This window comes from Gambusia affinis, linkage group LG03, assembly GCF_019740435.1.
Source record: "Gambusia affinis linkage group LG03, SWU_Gaff_1.0, whole genome shotgun sequence".
In the NCBI taxonomy this organism is placed as follows: Eukaryota; Metazoa; Chordata; class Actinopteri; order Cyprinodontiformes; family Poeciliidae; genus Gambusia; species Gambusia affinis.
In genome coordinates, this window is record NC_057870.1 from 18,316,959 (window position 1) to 18,334,332 (window position 17,374).

At 37.4% G+C, this 17,374-nt stretch overlaps 1 protein-coding gene across 1 annotated transcript; it reads right to left on the reverse strand.

The window, feature by feature from the left end:
• Positions 1–7,283: 7,283 nt before the first annotated feature.
• mrps27 (mitochondrial ribosomal protein S27) lies at positions 7,284–14,233 on the reverse strand. The gene is made up of 11 exons (XM_044110568.1): positions 14,104–14,233; positions 13,846–13,923; positions 13,000–13,070; positions 12,836–12,894; positions 12,252–12,366; positions 11,780–11,858; positions 11,034–11,149; positions 10,833–10,935; positions 10,555–10,697; positions 8,850–9,008; positions 7,284–7,673 (listed from the first exon to the last, which is right to left on the reverse strand). The coding sequence occupies exons 1-11, from the start codon at positions 14,225–14,227 to the stop codon at positions 7,428–7,430; spliced, it is 1,293 nt and encodes a 430-aa protein (XP_043966503.1). The 5' UTR covers positions 14,228–14,233; the 3' UTR covers positions 7,284–7,427.
• Between the last annotated feature and the right edge of the window lie 3,141 nt (positions 14,234–17,374).

Sequence of the window (17,374 nt, forward strand, 5' to 3'; positions counted from 1 at the left end):
AGGAAAAAATACCCTCCTAACTCACAATTTGTACTACTGCTTTAATTCATCAGCCAAACAATTACAACAATGTGTTGTGGAAGTGATTTGTTGGATGCATGTATTTCTGTGCTCTAAATAACATGGAAAATGGCACATACTTTATTCTTGTTTTGGATTTCACAATAAGGGAAGTTTCTTTATTTTTGAGATAAAAATGTATTTCGTTTTATATCAACCTATAAAGATTTGCACAATGCTCTTTAAAAAAATCCTACATGAGGAGTAACAGAACCTCTCTTGACATGCACAGACAAATGTCCAACCCTTTCGAGTTGAAGGAAATTTTCTCCATTCCAAGTTTAACCTTGATAAATGGGAACATGGATGAGCTATTTACACACCCACATACATTATTTCATAACTTAAATTGGTAAATTGGTAAATTGGTTCATTCTAGGTTGACAAGAAATGTCGACATCATATGCAAGCTTTGTACACCAGTTATGGTATAAAAAGCTAAGTGCATATCTTATAGCTTTTCGTACAAACAGCAAAACTCCATGGAAAACCTACAAAAGTCAGCCTCTTTGTCAAAATCCTTAGTTTATCTCTTGCAGATATTTATCTAATTATCTATTCCGTGAACATGTTAGTGCCATCAGAATGACAAGTTCTTCTTATATGGATAAGACAGTCAAATTGCTTTGTCATGGCGTCAATATAACAGTGTTCTCTTGAGGGTTATATAAACTATGAGAAAAGTTTTAATGGCAATCATTGTCAGCTGTAATTGTGGGAGATCAATTACAAGATTTACATTTACTCTTTTGATGTTTATGCTGTAATTTGTTGAGAGACCATGTCATTGCGAAGGAAAGGACAGCACTGCAGAGCTAAAGAAAAACAAAAACAAACAGTAAAAGTATAATTGGGAACAAAAGACAAACTCTTAAAGAAACATATGCAGAGCTGCAGAATTTAAGGAGCTAAGTGAAATAAAGGCTTGAAAACATCAGTGTGTTTGTAATTATTCTATAAAATGTGTTTCGCATAAATAAATTATTTTTTCATGAATATTTTCATTTACTGAGTGTAACCGTTTCTTTATAAATGAGCTTGGCACCTTAAAATACGCAGAGTTGTCAGGTAAATGCTTCCTTTCTGTCAGACCAACCATTCCCAGCCCGTCTCATCAGGAGTCGAAGCGCATTGGGCAGCTGTTCCTGGGGACACTTTTCCTCTACCTCGTTTTAAATATAAAGTATGGATAGAGTTGGGATGTGTTTATTCTCCGGTCTGGATGATTTATAGATAACATCCGTGAGCAATGTCTCTCAACATAACAAAGTTTCAGTGCACAGGATCAGATGTAAACTGTTTGAACTGGCACTGGCTAGAAAACAGAAACTGAAGGTTTTCTCACAATTTTAAGACTATATATGCATTTGTTTAGGCTCCCAGCAAAGTTTTTCAACTTAATTGGACTATATATATATCCATATCGACATATATATATCGATATAGATATCCATATCGATATATATATATCTCGATATATATATATATATATATATATATATATATATATATATATATATATATATATATATATATATATATATATATAAGCTGATTACAATCAGACAATGAGATATTTATTTAAAGTCAGTGCAGTGTTTTGTCCAGTTATTGACAGTTCAGGCTGGAAGGCTGCAAACATACTGGGTGCACAAAAGTTTAATTTTCCTGTTACATGACAAAGAATAGGAATTTATTTATAGATTAATATGTTATTATTATGTATTCATTTCATGTGTTTATTTTAGATTTAGTCATACAATATGAGACTTATATTTTTATAAATGTTACGTTGTAACATTTATAAAATGTTATGTTTGTATGTACCAATATTTAACACTTTGGATGGAGTAGCTTTCGGGACATAAGCAATTTTCCTTTGGGCATCAATAAAGTAGATTCTAATCTATTGTACAGTCTTGTGCATGTTATATATTTATTTATGTTTGAGTAGAATGATGTATCTCTAAAGCAGTGTGACTCATATGTCAACAATAAGATCACAGAACTGCAGGAAGTTGTCCTAAAATCATAACAAACTCAAACAAGATTCATCAGGAAAAACTGGGAGTCTTGTCAAGTTTCAGCTTTATGGATGCAATAATTAACTGGGAAAGTAACCCGAAGCCCTGAACTGTTAACAGTAAAATAATTATATTATTGTAGTTTCTTATTAATACAATAGAAACTGTGTCTTGTTACTGATGACGCATAAATTGAGGAAAATGGTGCAGGCCTTCAAACCAAAACAAATGACTTTCAAGGTCTCTAATCAGCTCATTCATGTTCCAGCTACAGGCTTTCTGAATGAATTTGGGACTTGCACAGAATTTGTAAACATGTTTAATCTCATTTCACTACAAGTTAGTCATTGTGGATTTTGCACATCACAACTTTGTGCTCTAAGAACATGGGCATCGTTTGGCTGGCAGTGAACATGGCTTTGCAGCAGAAATTGTGGTTATTTGGAGTTCTGATGATTGCATGTTGTGCTTTGTGATACTAATGCTTTTTAAGTAGTTTGCGGACACACTGCATTTAAGAAAATAGTGCCATTTTAATGTGGAAGAGTAGTAGCTTTACTCTGAGTTCAACAGCTTCAACCTGGTGACTAGTAAAAACTCATTCTCAAAACGTAAAATAAAAAAAATCGTCACGTGACGAGACAGTTAAACAGCAAGACAGATTAAACTCACTGGTAAGACAAGGACCTGACAAAGACAGAGAAACACAGGTGGCATTAAATACATGGAGGGTAATCACAGAACGAGACACACCTGGGAACAATCAAGAGGTAAACAGGGCAACAAGGAGACTCAAAAGACATAGAAACCCAAGATAAACACATAGAAAAACTCAAATCAACACAGAGAAAACCAAATCCTCACAGATAGCCTGATATTAGTCCTTACTTTGGACATTTGTACACATTTAGTCAAACAATAACATAATTTCTAGAGTTTTAAGAGTCCCATCTTATGCGGCCAACGTTTGTGAGAAATTTCACCATGCGTCGACATGTTCCCGACATTCCCCACAGAAAATCCAAACTAACAGAAAACAGCTTGATTTTCCAGATAATTTCAGATGAAAAAGCTCACACTATTCTAGTTTTTTATTTTCTAAGACAGGCACTCTGGCTTGTGTCCTTACATAGTACATTTTGAGAACATAGTCAAATCTGTCATATTTATAAGTTTTTAATGTCAACCAATATAATGTGAACAATAAGACTTCTGTTTTTCTCCCTGAAAAGAGTTATGTCCTTTATTTGTTTCTGCGTTTTGTCACTATAATGTGCTATAAACTACAATGTGTGTCATCTAGAGTTCAAATAATGGTTCTTAAGGACTAAGGAAAAACGTCAGGAGAAAATGTGAGAAGTGAAATAGTTTTTGCACAGATGATTAGTCTTAACATCAGATCATTGCTGCTTTAAGAGGAAAAACATGGCGGTACTAAAAGTGGAATTCAGACATGTTGCATCTGAATCACAATCAGGCAACCTAAAAGCAGCAGCAACATCAGAAGACTAGGACACCAAGGTCTATTCCCTCAGGTCGAAAAACAACCTGCTGACTTTGCTATGTGTATTCCTAGTTAGACTCCTACATGTGCACATATTTAAAGGGGTAGTTCAGATTTCTGATCATAACAGAAACTTCTCCTCAAAGTTAGAATTTTAATATGACAAGATAAATCTGTAGTGCTGGAAACTCACATATTTGTCTCAATTGGGTTAAGAACAAAAACAAATTTTGTTTGTCTGAAAAACTAAAATTATAAAATTGTAGGAATACTTACTGCGTTTTTCCTGGAATCACCTAAACTTTAACCTGCTGAACGTTTACACTTTTCACATTAAAAGACTTTTAAAGCATAAACTGTCTGCAAAAAGTCATTTTCACAGAATGAAGACTTTTCAATTAAGCCTCCAGCTACATACATCAAGACCGCTACAGTTTAATTCTCAATAAAAAAAAAAAACAATCGGAAAAGGTTATGCTTATTAGCTGACGGTGGAACAACAGGCGAATGGATCAGACAGCTCATAAATCTAATTTAATATTACCTACACGCTTCTCTGTAATTTATTACTTCACCATGTGAACAATTTACCACCATCAAACCAGATAAAACGTCAAGTGTAGCCTCCAAACAAATGGCTAAATTAAACATTTGGTTTCACTCGTCTCATCAAAATGTGACACGTGAAGCACAGTGGGTGAGAAATGAAAGTTTCTCAGATATTTTTCTCGAGATAAAATATGCGCAGGCAGAAAAAAAGAGTAACTTTACAGGCAGCATTTTGTTATCTGCTTTAATAAACAGGATAAAGTTGTATTCGGTCTAATAACAGAGATAAAAGTCAGAGCTATTAATCAAAAACAGGACTTGAATTCTTTTGACTCAACTGTAAAGTTCTCAAAAAAGATTGCAGATATGTGGTTTTTTTTATTAAACTACAGCCTCAAAAAGAAAAACAAAACCCTTGATGTGTGGTTAAAAATAAGCAAAAAGAGGAAATACTGCTGAATTTTTGGGTGAACATCCTGTTCAGTAATAACACAAACCTAAGCCTCAAAGATAAAAACGGGAATGTGCTGACTTCCTTCTACGTTTCCAAAAATTAAAGTGTCCTGATTCCACAAAAAGGGTTTCCCGGTAGAGATAAAGTGTTTGTACAGTAGGAGGTGTTCCGTTGCCCGATGGCATCTAATGCATTTTCTATTTGAGATTCTGTTATATTGACACGTCTCAACCAACATCCTTATCCCATCCATCAAAGCACACAGACGGCTCTCCTAAAACGCTGTGCGCATCAGTGCCAGTAATGTGAATGTCAAACTTCCCGATGCCTCTCTCGGTTGACTGCAGCTCAGGTGATGGTTAAACACCCACTGGGACATGAGCGGCAGATGTAAAAACCTCACGTAGATGGAAAAATACTCCAGAGAAGCAGAAGCAAAAAGAAGGATGTATGAAGATTTATTTTAAATGGATAGTTGGCGTATTAAGGTCAGCCGATCAGCTGCTCTGCAGTGTACAAAAAGAGAAAGAGAAGCATCAGTGGGAACCAGAGTGGAAGAACCCAAGTTAGATATAACTCTTATCTCTCACTAATCTATTTGCTCAGCCTCTGACACCACTTGAACTGCTGAGCTTTATTTTTGGTGTTGGTTTATTTTTATTGTATGATTGCTGTTACCCCTGCTTTATGTCTAATTTTAGACTTTTAGTTCATCTTAGCATCTTTTCTATAATGTGTGGGATTTTGGTGCTGACCGGAAGCCTGGAAGATGAAAATTAATTTGGCTGGAAGATTAGAGAAAAAGTTTATGGTTACTCTTCATTGTGCAGCTTTCAACTTGTGCTCACCTGTAGAAATGAAGAGTTGCAAATTATTTAATTACATTACTTTTGGTCAAAGTTTTGTTTTCTGCTTTGCTCATACGCTTTCTTACAGGCTTTTTAAAATCATCATTATTTGCAGCACAGATCAGAAAACAATCACACCAACATTGATGTTCATTCGAATCAGAATCATGTGTTTGCTTAAAAAAATAATAGTTCATAAATACCTACTTTTCAATTAATTTTTATTTAATGAAGTGGGAAGCCATTTAAATCAAGTCTGCTGTTTTCTCATACAAAATTCAGATTTCTAATCCATCTACAAGAATATCTCCAGGATCTCCATAAACATTCAAACAGAACACCAGAAAATGTTTAAACATTTTAATTTCACTGTGAAGATAACCACTAGCACTCATCAAACAGGATTCTGACATTTGCTCTCTTGGCCATCCAATCACAGTTCAGACCAGGATGTTTGTTCACACTCTGTCAAGTTTCCATACAGGAATAAAATGTTTCTGTACCTCCACCAACAGTATCTGCCTGGAAACTTCTAATGTTTCCTTATTGACACTAGGACTGTTCTTGTAGACGAGTCAATAAGGAACACTGCTAGTGTTATATTGACAGGAAACACCTGCTAATCCTCCCACATTAGCTATGTGGCTAAATTCAACGTGGCACAGAACTCTGTAGGTGAATTTTGGTGAACAGAAACATGAAGCGTCATGCTCAAAAACTAACTGGAATCATAGAAGATCTAAAGCCTGTATGTCTGTATTATAAACCCAAATATCTGCAGCTTCCTCTTTTTTCTCTTGCAAAAATGATGGCAGGATGTTGTAAATGTTCAAATATGCGATAAAACTAGCACCTGAAAGAAATCACAAAAAGGAAAACAACTACATAATCAAACGCACAATTGCAATCCAGAAAATCCTGCAAAAATCTCCTTCTGGTTCATATATGTCACTTCTGTTCTCTCTACTCAGTAAATTGGTTCTTCTGGGTTTCAGTCGTCCAACAGCAACCACGTCCTCGTTTGCTGAAATGACACCAGTGTGCTCCGAATTTAAAATCAAATTACTCCAGATCAGATTTGAGATTTTTGTGGTGACTGCAGCCAGGCTAGTTAAAGCAACAAAAACATCTTCATGTTTTAATGCCTACAGATTGCCTCAACAGGAACCTAGCAATGAGAAAATGTTAGTCACAAACATATTAAAGATTCATTGAATCACAATAGTTCTTGTCTCAGTATTTTTGCGCCTCTCATTCACCCAGGACTGCATACCACCCAGCTCTTTCCCAACATCATGCTCTGAATACTGAATAGGCAACAAAATGTGGAATGAACACATTGTGTGCACCACCACGTCATTTTCTTCTCCTGAAATCTATTATCTCCTAACAGAGTCCAAACATCTGAGTTTGGCCGGTTCTGTTTGTGTATTAGCTGAAGCTGCAGCCTCATGCTGCCTTGTTAAAAACAGAACAACTTTCTGCCTTTTCCAGGAGAGATCGCAATCTAAATTGTGGGAATCAATGTTTTTCTTTGTAGGAAAAAAAAAAGTTTACTGGTTAAAAGTACATTCCTCTCCAGGCAAAGAATCTGGTTTTCTTGAGATAAAAAAAGAAATAAATAAATAAAAATAAAAAAAAAAAATCAACCAATTCTTCTCTGCAAATACTACTTTTAAAGTCCTCTGTGAGAAAACCTCCAAATAGATGAGAAAAAACAGAAAAAAAACAACAGAGACAGATGCAGAAAGAAGAGGAAAAGTGGAAAAAAGAGGGGGCATAATGGATCAAGATTGGAATCCTCCCTTTAGTTTACACTCAGTTACCAAACAGGCACTCTCTGCTGTGACAAAGTCAAACCAAATTTATTTTAAAATTCATAAACAACTCATATATACACAAGAGTAACAAGTAGATGGTAATATTATTGTATGGTTGACATTAAATCCCAAAGTGAGGACATAATTTTATTTAATCTGAATAGTCTCTTAAGCTTGAGCTGCAGCCTGGGCGGCTAATCGCTCTTGTTTCTCCTGCTCAGCTTTCTCTTTCTGTTCTTTCTCCCTCTGGACCAGGACCCTCTTCTCCGCCTCCCAGGCCTTCAGCCGGCTCTGGTACTGCTCTATGTCCAGTTTCTCTGCAGAGGCCAGGTTCTGCTGGGCCATTGTGGCCACTAAAGCTTGGAAAGAGGCGGGGTCCACTTTACCCTGAGACTCTAGATGATTGCTCAGCTCCTGGAGAGGAAAACAATGGTTAGAATAGTAGCTTAATGCCAGAGCAGCAAAACAATGGGCTTGCTATGGCAACAGATTGATTAAACTCTCTTTAAAGAAAAAGATAATAAATGTTAACATTTTCCAAACCATATTGCAAGTAAAGTTATCTTTCGTTGAGTAGAAAGTATCAAAATTAGATTTAAGAGCTACTCTAAAAGCCCTGCAACTTTTAGGTGCGTCTCCGCTTCAAACACACCCGAGTCAAATAATGACTGTTCGCTGGACGGGGCAGCCTGACTGAGTCCTGGGGAGGTGATTCATCCGTTACTTCAAGTGTGCCAAAGTATCTAACAGCTGAAGGCGCCGCCCTACGAGGACTGGATTTGAGATCTCCTGTTACAGACTGTACGGCTATTTCAGAGTTCATCTGTGTTTCTCAAGTGGAGGAACCATTAAACAGAAACTTTATTCCAAAAATAGAAATTACTCCTGAATTTGTGCTTTTGTGTTTCTGCCACTTCTACTGAAACCCTCCGGTATTTGTTGTACATTACCGCTCACATAGAGCAATGTTCTGCTGGATGTTTCTTCCATTTAAGTACCGGTATTTATACAAAAAAAATATACTGAATACCACTTCAGATTTTCCTTCCTCTTCATAATTAGGCATCACTTTATGTCAAAACCTCGCTGAAGTGCAGTAAAATACAAAACTGGTCCAAGAAAATGCAAGTACTTCTGGAAGTTACAGGAAGCTGAAAGAAAGCTCGCACTTGTTTGCCTTGCCACTGTTTGATCTCATCAGTTTTGCATCCAGGACGTTTGAAAGATTACATCTTAGGCTGGTTTGGGAACGCCTCAGTCTCCCAAGATGATTTGGCAGGAATAACTGGGGAAGGAGAAGTCCGAGGATTTCTCTTACAGCTGTAAGTACTCGTGGAAACAATTCTCCAAAGCAGAGCAACATCAGAAGAGCTTATGATTCAAATTTTATGTAAATGCTTTGTGAAAAACAACAAAAAAATAAGCCCTCACACAAAAGGCCACTGTGCTTTAGTTACTTAGTCTTCGCAAGAAAATCTGAGTCACAAACATAGACATAACAGGAAACGGTGTTTGCTGGCCTGCACTCTGCGAGGAAGGCTCATGTAAATTCGGCAGCCGCGACAAACAAAAGCAGCACCCAACACCCACCTTGAATCTGCTGACATAGTGAGGAAGGTTAGCCTTCTCAGCTTCATCGTCTTCATCTACGGCTTCCCCCTCCTTACTTTCCTCTCCGTCGGACTCCTCGTCTCCAGAACTGTCCGAGGCACCGGACAGCTCCTGCAGCACGTCGCTCACACAGTCGAGCTGAAAAAGATAAAACGTCTTTAAATGTTTTATAACGTCCTAAAACTGCTAGACGCAAAATAAAAAACTTCTATCTAAATAAATCCTTTTTCGAGAATGACATTTCTAAACTGGACAGACATGCAATGACGCAAAAAGGCTAAGAATTACTCGTCAGCCGGCTTCTTAATCTTAGAGAAAGGCTAAGTTAGCATGGCCTGAGGAAGCGGTCAGCAGAACGTGAGCTGTAGCACGTCCTCCCCGTCTCGCTGCATTATCTTCTCAGTCAACATTACTGCCGTGCCACCGTCACACACTTTCTGTTTGGTTCCTGTTGCAGTGATTGTGTGACACCCCCGGCCCTCTTTTAAAAAATCTCATTAAACACAGACAAAGGCAGATTATTGAACTGGGCAGCGCCGGCCAGAATAGGAGCAGCACAACCAGCCGTGCAGATGTGAATAAATAATATGACAGCTTGTGGCTTTGACCTCAGCAGGTGAAACCTGTCTGGGGATAAACAGCAGGCTGTTTGCTCTGTGCAACACAGTGCTGAAGTGCTTTTAATCGCTTGGATGGCGAGGACGTGTGCACACTTTTTATTGTGAATCGTTTATAACATTCTGTCAAGACGTTTTCTGTGTTATGCTTTCACAACAGCTAGTGGTTACATGTGAAGAAAGTCAGGGAACGAGACCACAGGCAGATTCTCATGAGGTCGGTTCCAGACGCAGATACATTTTTGCTTGTATATTTAATGTCTGATCAACTTGTCTGGGTCACACTGGTTTGATTCTTGTTAATCAACAGTATCAATCAATGTTAATCTCATGTAATGGAAATAAATCCAACAGTATTTTATATATATATTTTTTTTTTTTTTTTTTTTTGCCCAAGGTTCTATGTTTCAGGACAGTTTTCTGGTTCCAGCTATTAAAACAAAACATTTCTACTCTAATGGACCATCTTGTTGATCTCGTTGATGCTTAACATCAACTTACCAACTGCGGCTCTGTGGGTAGAATAGTCGTAGTGTATTGGTGTATAAATGTGTGTGCTTTTGTGAATGTTGCTCTAGTGGAAGGCGGTTTGATTGGTCAAAATGATTGGAAAAGGGCTGTATAAGTTCAGTCCATTTACCATTTATCCTCAGGCTGCAACATGAGCAACAATCATCACGCCTCCACCACCTTGCTTAGCAAGGAAGTGACATTTTTAATTTCTATACTTTTACAAATGAGGGCTGAATTAACCTCTTTAATTTGACTTTGCTCAAATTAAGGAGGTTAAAATACTATAAAGTTTTGTTCCAATTATTTATATATTTTGCTCTCAGAAAGAACAATTGTTGCTGCAGTATTAAATTCTGATTTTTATCATTTGAATTTTTCTTACTATATGTACAGTTATTAGTTTTGAGATGATTTCTTCCTGCACAAGTTACATTTTAGAAAATGTATGATCAAAGACAAAGTTAATCGTCTTAGCAGGAAGCTTGTTTCTATTTGATGCTCTTCATTGAAACATTTTCACAACAAAATAAATGTGTGAATTCCTACATACTTACTGTGTCTTTAGACAACTTTATGTCACCAGATGCTGCAGAAACCCTCTCCATTACAGCCAGCGCTCGTCCCAGATACCCTCTTACCCATGACAGAGGCATGCCTTTAAATACGCCATGAATACCCTTTAACATCTCCACCTTGCCTGGATGAGGAGGAAAAGGAAAAATAAGTCAGGCAAGCTGATAATGAAAGAGTTCTGCACTAACCAATCACAGCACCAATGAAGAACTGAAGGCAGAAGACAGAAAAAAACAAAACAAAACAGTCAAATACACACCGAGGAGAGCATTGCCAAGCAGCTGTGCACTGAAGCCAACAGTGTTGTCTTGCTTTAGACCACAGATGAGGAGCGACGCCCCCAAAGCTCGCTCCTCTGACACCTGAGCACAAATATGAAGAACAACACATTTTAAATGTTTATCGCCTCTAACATCAAACCAAACATCCTGGAAATATTACAAGCCGAGTCATCACACACAGAGAGTTGAGGTTTGGTCGCAAGAAAACTTCCCAGCGCATTCAGAGACAGGATCTGTGTGGAGGGAAGGTCAAAGGCCTCTTGGAGCATCAACTCTTCCACCACAGAGCATGCACCTGCAGAAAGCAGACAAAAACAGAAATTTTATTTACGATTCTGTATGAAAGAGTTTTCCAGGTGAAACTCAGAATGTTTGCTTTTCTCTGTGTCTTTATAAAACATTACCACTTGGATGGAAATGATTTTGGTCAATGAAACCACTTTTATAACTATACTGTACAGACGCTCAATTTACTTTTTAAAAATGTGTATTCCACTTCTTTTAAACACAATTAGGAAATCAGCCATATATGAGGTTTATGGGCTGGCAAGTGAGAACTGGTTGAATCAACATTAAATTTAATTCCAACTTTAAAATATATAAACATAACACACAGAGTAAGAATGGTTCATGTAGAAAACCACAAAAAGCAGAAACTAAAGTAAATACAGATCTCCACATCCGAGTAGAAGTTTTTAAAATTGTGTAACAAGCAATCAAGAATATGGAGGGAAAGGTTTTCACAATGAAGTATTGTGTGCAGTCTGTTGTTATCACTCATGGGAACCAACCAGCTTCCCATGTACTTGAATCTACTATAAATCAAATCCTAAAACTGATCACAGCCAAATATTTTGTAAAAGCACGTCTAAAAATGACTAATAATCTTAAAATGTGCATTTTGGTTGCATTTTATGAGCCTTACTTTTAAAGTCTCCATCCTTAATGTAGGAATTCAGCAGGAGGTTAAAGGTGAAGTCATCTGGAAATATTCCATACTGGGTCTGCATACATATTTAGAAAACATTAATAGAACATATAAACATTTATAGTGTTGTTGCATTGACTTTAAGCCAAGTCACCCGACATGCTAAAGTAAAAAGTAAGAAGTAATTTATCTTTGAGAAATGAGAGTACAATAAACGTGAATTAAAAACATATGTTTAACACAAACAAAGATGTGACAAAGGTTGCAGGTAATGTTAACCCAACACAGCAGCTCATTCATACACAAAATATGTGCTGGACTGGAAAAGGCCAAACAGCCGGAATTACATGCATCTGGTTTACTCAGATTACCTCTGATTATTACCATGAGCATCACTGACACTCAAAACATACTCATGAACATTCGTCTGTACAGGTTTCCAGGGGCTTATACATAATCCTGTATGCACCTTGTTTTTGAGAGTGTGCAGGGCTTTTTCTCTGGCTCCGTATTTCAGACACTGTCTGATCCAGCTGTGAACAGTCCAATCTCGCAAGTACCAACAATTTGGACTGTGGCGAAACCTTGGGAAATGGAAAAACAAAAAAATATAAATAAACACACGCATACAAAAAAAAGAGACAGAAATAGTAACGAGTCAGATTCAGCGACTTTTGATCAACTATGACACCAAGCAGAGATACAGTTAATAAGCAATATTAAAAAAAAATTTGAAAGTTGGAAAGAAGTTTTATTTCCCACCATATATTGAAAATAAATGTTCCCTGAGCAAGAGTCTGATTGGCAAACATGCTAAATTGAGTAATCACATGAATGGGAGCAAATTCCAGAGGAAGGAGTAAACAGGAAAGGTCTGGAGATGCCCTGAACAAAGAGGACCATGTGACCATGTGAGTATAAACCAAACAGATAAGCTAAACAGACGATTCAATCCAAGAAAAACACAGAGGTTGGTACCATAAAAAACCCCCAAAACAAAACAAGGAAGCAGCAGATACGATGAAGCAGGAGAAGGAAAACGGTTTTTCATACTTGTACAGGTAGTACTCTGCCTGATCAACTTCCTCTCTAGACGATATGTTGTCAACAAACTAAAACAGAGAAAAGATAGATAGTGAGCATCTTGTGTTACCATGAAAATAAATAAAGCAATTTGAGGGTAATTTTTTGTTCAGATGCAATTAGATGCAGCTCACCCGTGAGATGGTCAGAGAGCTGACCGGCAACTTTCGGTCGTACGTTCTGTCCATTAGGTTGGCCAGCACAGCTGTGAAGTAATGAGCATAGAAAAATACAACATGATTGATGAATTAAAATGTATTTGGCTTCATTATCAGGTGTGGTGGTAAAGTGTAAAAAATCTAAAAGATAAATTGACTGACTTGTTTTTTTTTTCTTAAACACAACTCAGAGTTGGGAAAAAAAATTAGGTCAGTGTTTTTGCTACTCTTTATGTTTCCCTGATTCTGCACACCTAATCTCAATTGATGGCTGATTAACAGACTTTTCATTAACAGACTTCTGGTCATCTGATTGACTACAGTTCAGAAGCAGAGAACCGACAAAACATGCAGGGCAGTATGGTTTGATAAACACTATATTAGGTTATCAATACAACACTGGGCTGCAGTGCCACCCGGTGTCCACTGCATGTCATTGCAATAATGGCATTTGTTATTTCAAAGGCTGTTTAGACATACAACTATTTCGATTGCTGCATAGCTACTAGAGACAAAGAGCTTTTATTTACATATTTTTATTAATCTGTACACGTTTGGCTTTACATAGACAGAAGCTTAGGTGCTTTTGCAGAGAGATAGTTGTTTTAAATGAAGAGCAATCATGCAATAGTCCTCCTACTTATCCTGCGTGGGAGACTAAACGGTCTCTCACACATAATTACATAAAAAGCCACAATTTTAGGCGTTTTCAGTGCAAAGTGCCCCTCCGTATGAAATAGCTGACAGCTAAAATCCCGTAGTACTTATGCGAGCTGAGTTTTCAGGTCAACTCTTAAATGAGCTGAAATGTGTGAACTTTACCCAGATTCTGGGGGTCGTTCTCTCTTTCCTCCCACAGCTTGGTGTCCGTGTAAGCTGCTGATAGCAGCCATCGTCTGGCTATGAAGGCATATTCACCAGATTAAACACATGTTAGCAAAAACACAGGTGACATTCAGCTTCTCCTGCTTAAATTCGTCATACATGGCTCTAAAATATGAAGTTAAACATTTTAAACCCAGACATAAACATTCTTACAATTATGCACTTTAATTGGATCAGGCGACAAACAAAGTTTACCTGTAAAAGAAGGCGATAAAGCTTTAACTTTGACGGCTGCAGTTACACACCGCTTCAACACGGAGGCCGCCATTTTGGACCGTACCATCTTCAACCGAGGCAGAGGGAGATTTGATATGTCCATCAAGGGTCACACCAAAAGTAGGTACTAGTTTCTAAAAAACACTTAATCCGGAAATAATAAGAAAGGCTAATGCAATAAGATTAATAAAAAACAATTTTATATTAACATTGTAAATCTTTACAAAAAATACACTCAAACTAATAGTCTTTTTTACAGAGACATTAGGGATTGTTGTAGCATCAGCCTGGCATCATAACATAATCATCTACACTTTCACCAATCTTGAAAACTCACTGCACTATAAGTACTAAAATTAGTGTTGATGCAAAGATTTTCATTAAAGCATAACTTCTGAATCGTGAAATTATTTTCTGTTTTTATTTCATTTTATTAAAGCCAAAAATATTCCCAATTTACAAGCGAATCGCCATTTGTTCACCATTTTTGAAGCATTTTAATACAATATAAGTTTCGTCAATTAATTGTTCTTTTTTATTTTTGATAAAGTACCTTCACTGCTGGAGTGAAGTTTTTAATTTGAGTTGATGACAAAGTTGTTTAAACTGTTAAAGTAAACACAGAAAATTGTCTGTAGAGGGCGATCTTTGTATAGGGAGAACTATAACATATCAGTTGGCATTGTGCCCAGAGCCTTTCTGCAACTATGTATTTAAAATATTGCAAGCCCGGTTGTTAGTTACTCTGTATCAGGCTTATAATTAAAAAAATTTGTCTAAATGACTAAAAGCTGCAACTGTGCAAAAAAAATTGAGAGCAGCAAAATGCTCCTTTTTATGTCCTGTGCATATCTGTGTTGCTGACCTATCACCTGTCTGTTATTGAGCCAATGTTTTTGATCTCCATAAATACCCCAGCAGGAAAGTATTTCACTATTATTACAGTAAACCCACTGGCTGTGGTTCAAACACGGTGACAGGTTGAGACTGGGGTGTGGATGGTTTTAATAAACAAAATATGGAAGACATTTTAGCATCATTTGGATTTCTCGCTGATGAGCAAAACAGGAAGCTTGTACCTGAAATGCACTCTGTCAGAGCTCTCCATGTTGTTAGAGATATACAACTACATGAACCTACTATTAAGCTCAAATCTTAGAAATGTTTTGTTTATTTCAGTGAAAACCCACTTCAGACTTGTTTTCTTTCGTCCATCACCCAGAAACCTTCCTATGTACCTGTGTGTTCCAGTAAACAGAAAAATTCAGAAGTATTTATTTTCAATACCTCTCTCTGCTTCCTTTTTTCATACCACATACATGGTGCAGAATGGCATGAGTGAACTTAGGTGAGAAAAAGGCAACGTGACTTAAAAAGTGCATTGTTTGACACGTGTCGGTAGTACACAATGACACCCGACAGACTGCAGTAGCTGGGATGTCGGTGTGTGGCTTTGTGTTTTCTTGAAGCTTAGCTCAGCTTCAATAATATGCAAAGCTGCTGGTTTCTATAATAACACCTGCCACTCAAGTGGACGGGCTTTCTGTAGAATGAAACAAGTAAGGCACAAAAACACTGTACTACAGTCTACAAACTACTCTAATAACTTTTACTGAAGCAGGATAATATCAGACAGAAGACAGTTACTGTATGTATAATCACATATAATACACTAAATATATAAATATTTATTGAAGGTAAGAAGTTGGCAAAGTCGTTAAAGGGGCTGTATTATGTATTTTCCAGGCACATTGGGCCATTTTATAGCACAATCAAGTAATTATGTTATCCTTGAGTTGTCATAAAATGCTATACATCAAACATCATGTAAAATAAATTTCACTTCACAATTCAACACTTGTGTCTCTTTAAGAAGCTCCTGCTCTTGTCAACATTCTGCCCTCAGCATGTCACCACAGCAACATTTCTCAGTTAAGCCTTTAAAATTGCTCTTAGGAGTGTTGCACTGAGAAGTAGTTGAGGTCAGCAGATGCACTTCCACCAGGTGTTTACTACTTGCTGCTGCCGCTAGTCTAGAGGAGCTGGGTGGGGGAAGGAAGCTCTGTGAGGCAGAAGCTTGGCTGGAGACTACAGCTCTGAGGAGGAGCTTCGTGGAAAAGGTGGGGCTTGGTGAGAGCAAGCATTTATCTACCCCCGAATGGCTGATACGCAAGATTTAAGAGATTTCTCTAACAGGCATAAAAGAATCAAGGCAACACTCTGTGTCTGTTTTTGATGAAGAAATTACAATATAACATGATGTAAAGCTCAAAAAAGTCAAATTTACATAATAGTGCCCCTTTAATTTCAAATAGCTCACTTCTCTCCAGTTCTCCACGTTTATCTAAGCTCAAAACAAGTTGGAAGGTGAGCTGGGAATCACCCTGCAAAACGACTGGTAGGAAATTTGCCACCAAACTATCCATACTAGTTCAATTTGCTTCCTGCTTTGTTCAGTTATAGTTTTCTAGAATATTCTACAATGTTCAGCTCTCTTTTACAAATCTGTAATAGCATAGTTGATTCCTGGTGCCACACCTCATTGTGACACCTCACTCATTTAGTTCATTCCTGCCCACTGGTACAGTGTTTTGGCAGGTTTCCTGCAACAGCATGCCTAAAGTACTATCTGGGAACATGAACCTCTCACCCCGTATTGCTATATTCAGCCTCCCAGAGGACTTTAAAGAATTTTCCTCTGATCACCTAGCTGTCATTTCTTTCTCTTTTCTGTCGGCTAGGTGACACACATTGCTCTTCTGGCAGTCTGTTTTTGCTCCCTCTTGATCTAGATGGCTTAGGGATACAAATACTTTTCTTCAGCTCAAGAAAATACTCAATTAGAGGTGGTAGTAGTATTAGGAACTTTTACGAAAGGTGACAATTCATAAATGTTTTTACTCATCATGCTTAGATATGAGGTTTCCTCCAAACACCCACGCATATTATTTTTTTGTTAGTCTTTTTATTTTTATGTATTTATTTTAATTATTTAGGTTTTATATCCATGCCATCTGCTGGTTTGGGTCCACTGTGTTTTCTGAAGTTCACAGACAATGCTGCCGTCTACCGGGAAATTCTAGAGCACTTCATGTTTCCTTCTGCTGACAAGCTGTACGGAGATGCTGATTTTATTTTCCAAGCAGGACTTGGCACCTGCTCACACTGCCAACGGTACTAAAAGCTGGTTCAGTGACCATGTGTTCCTGTTATTGATGGGCCAGCAAATTCCCCTGTACTTTAACCCTTA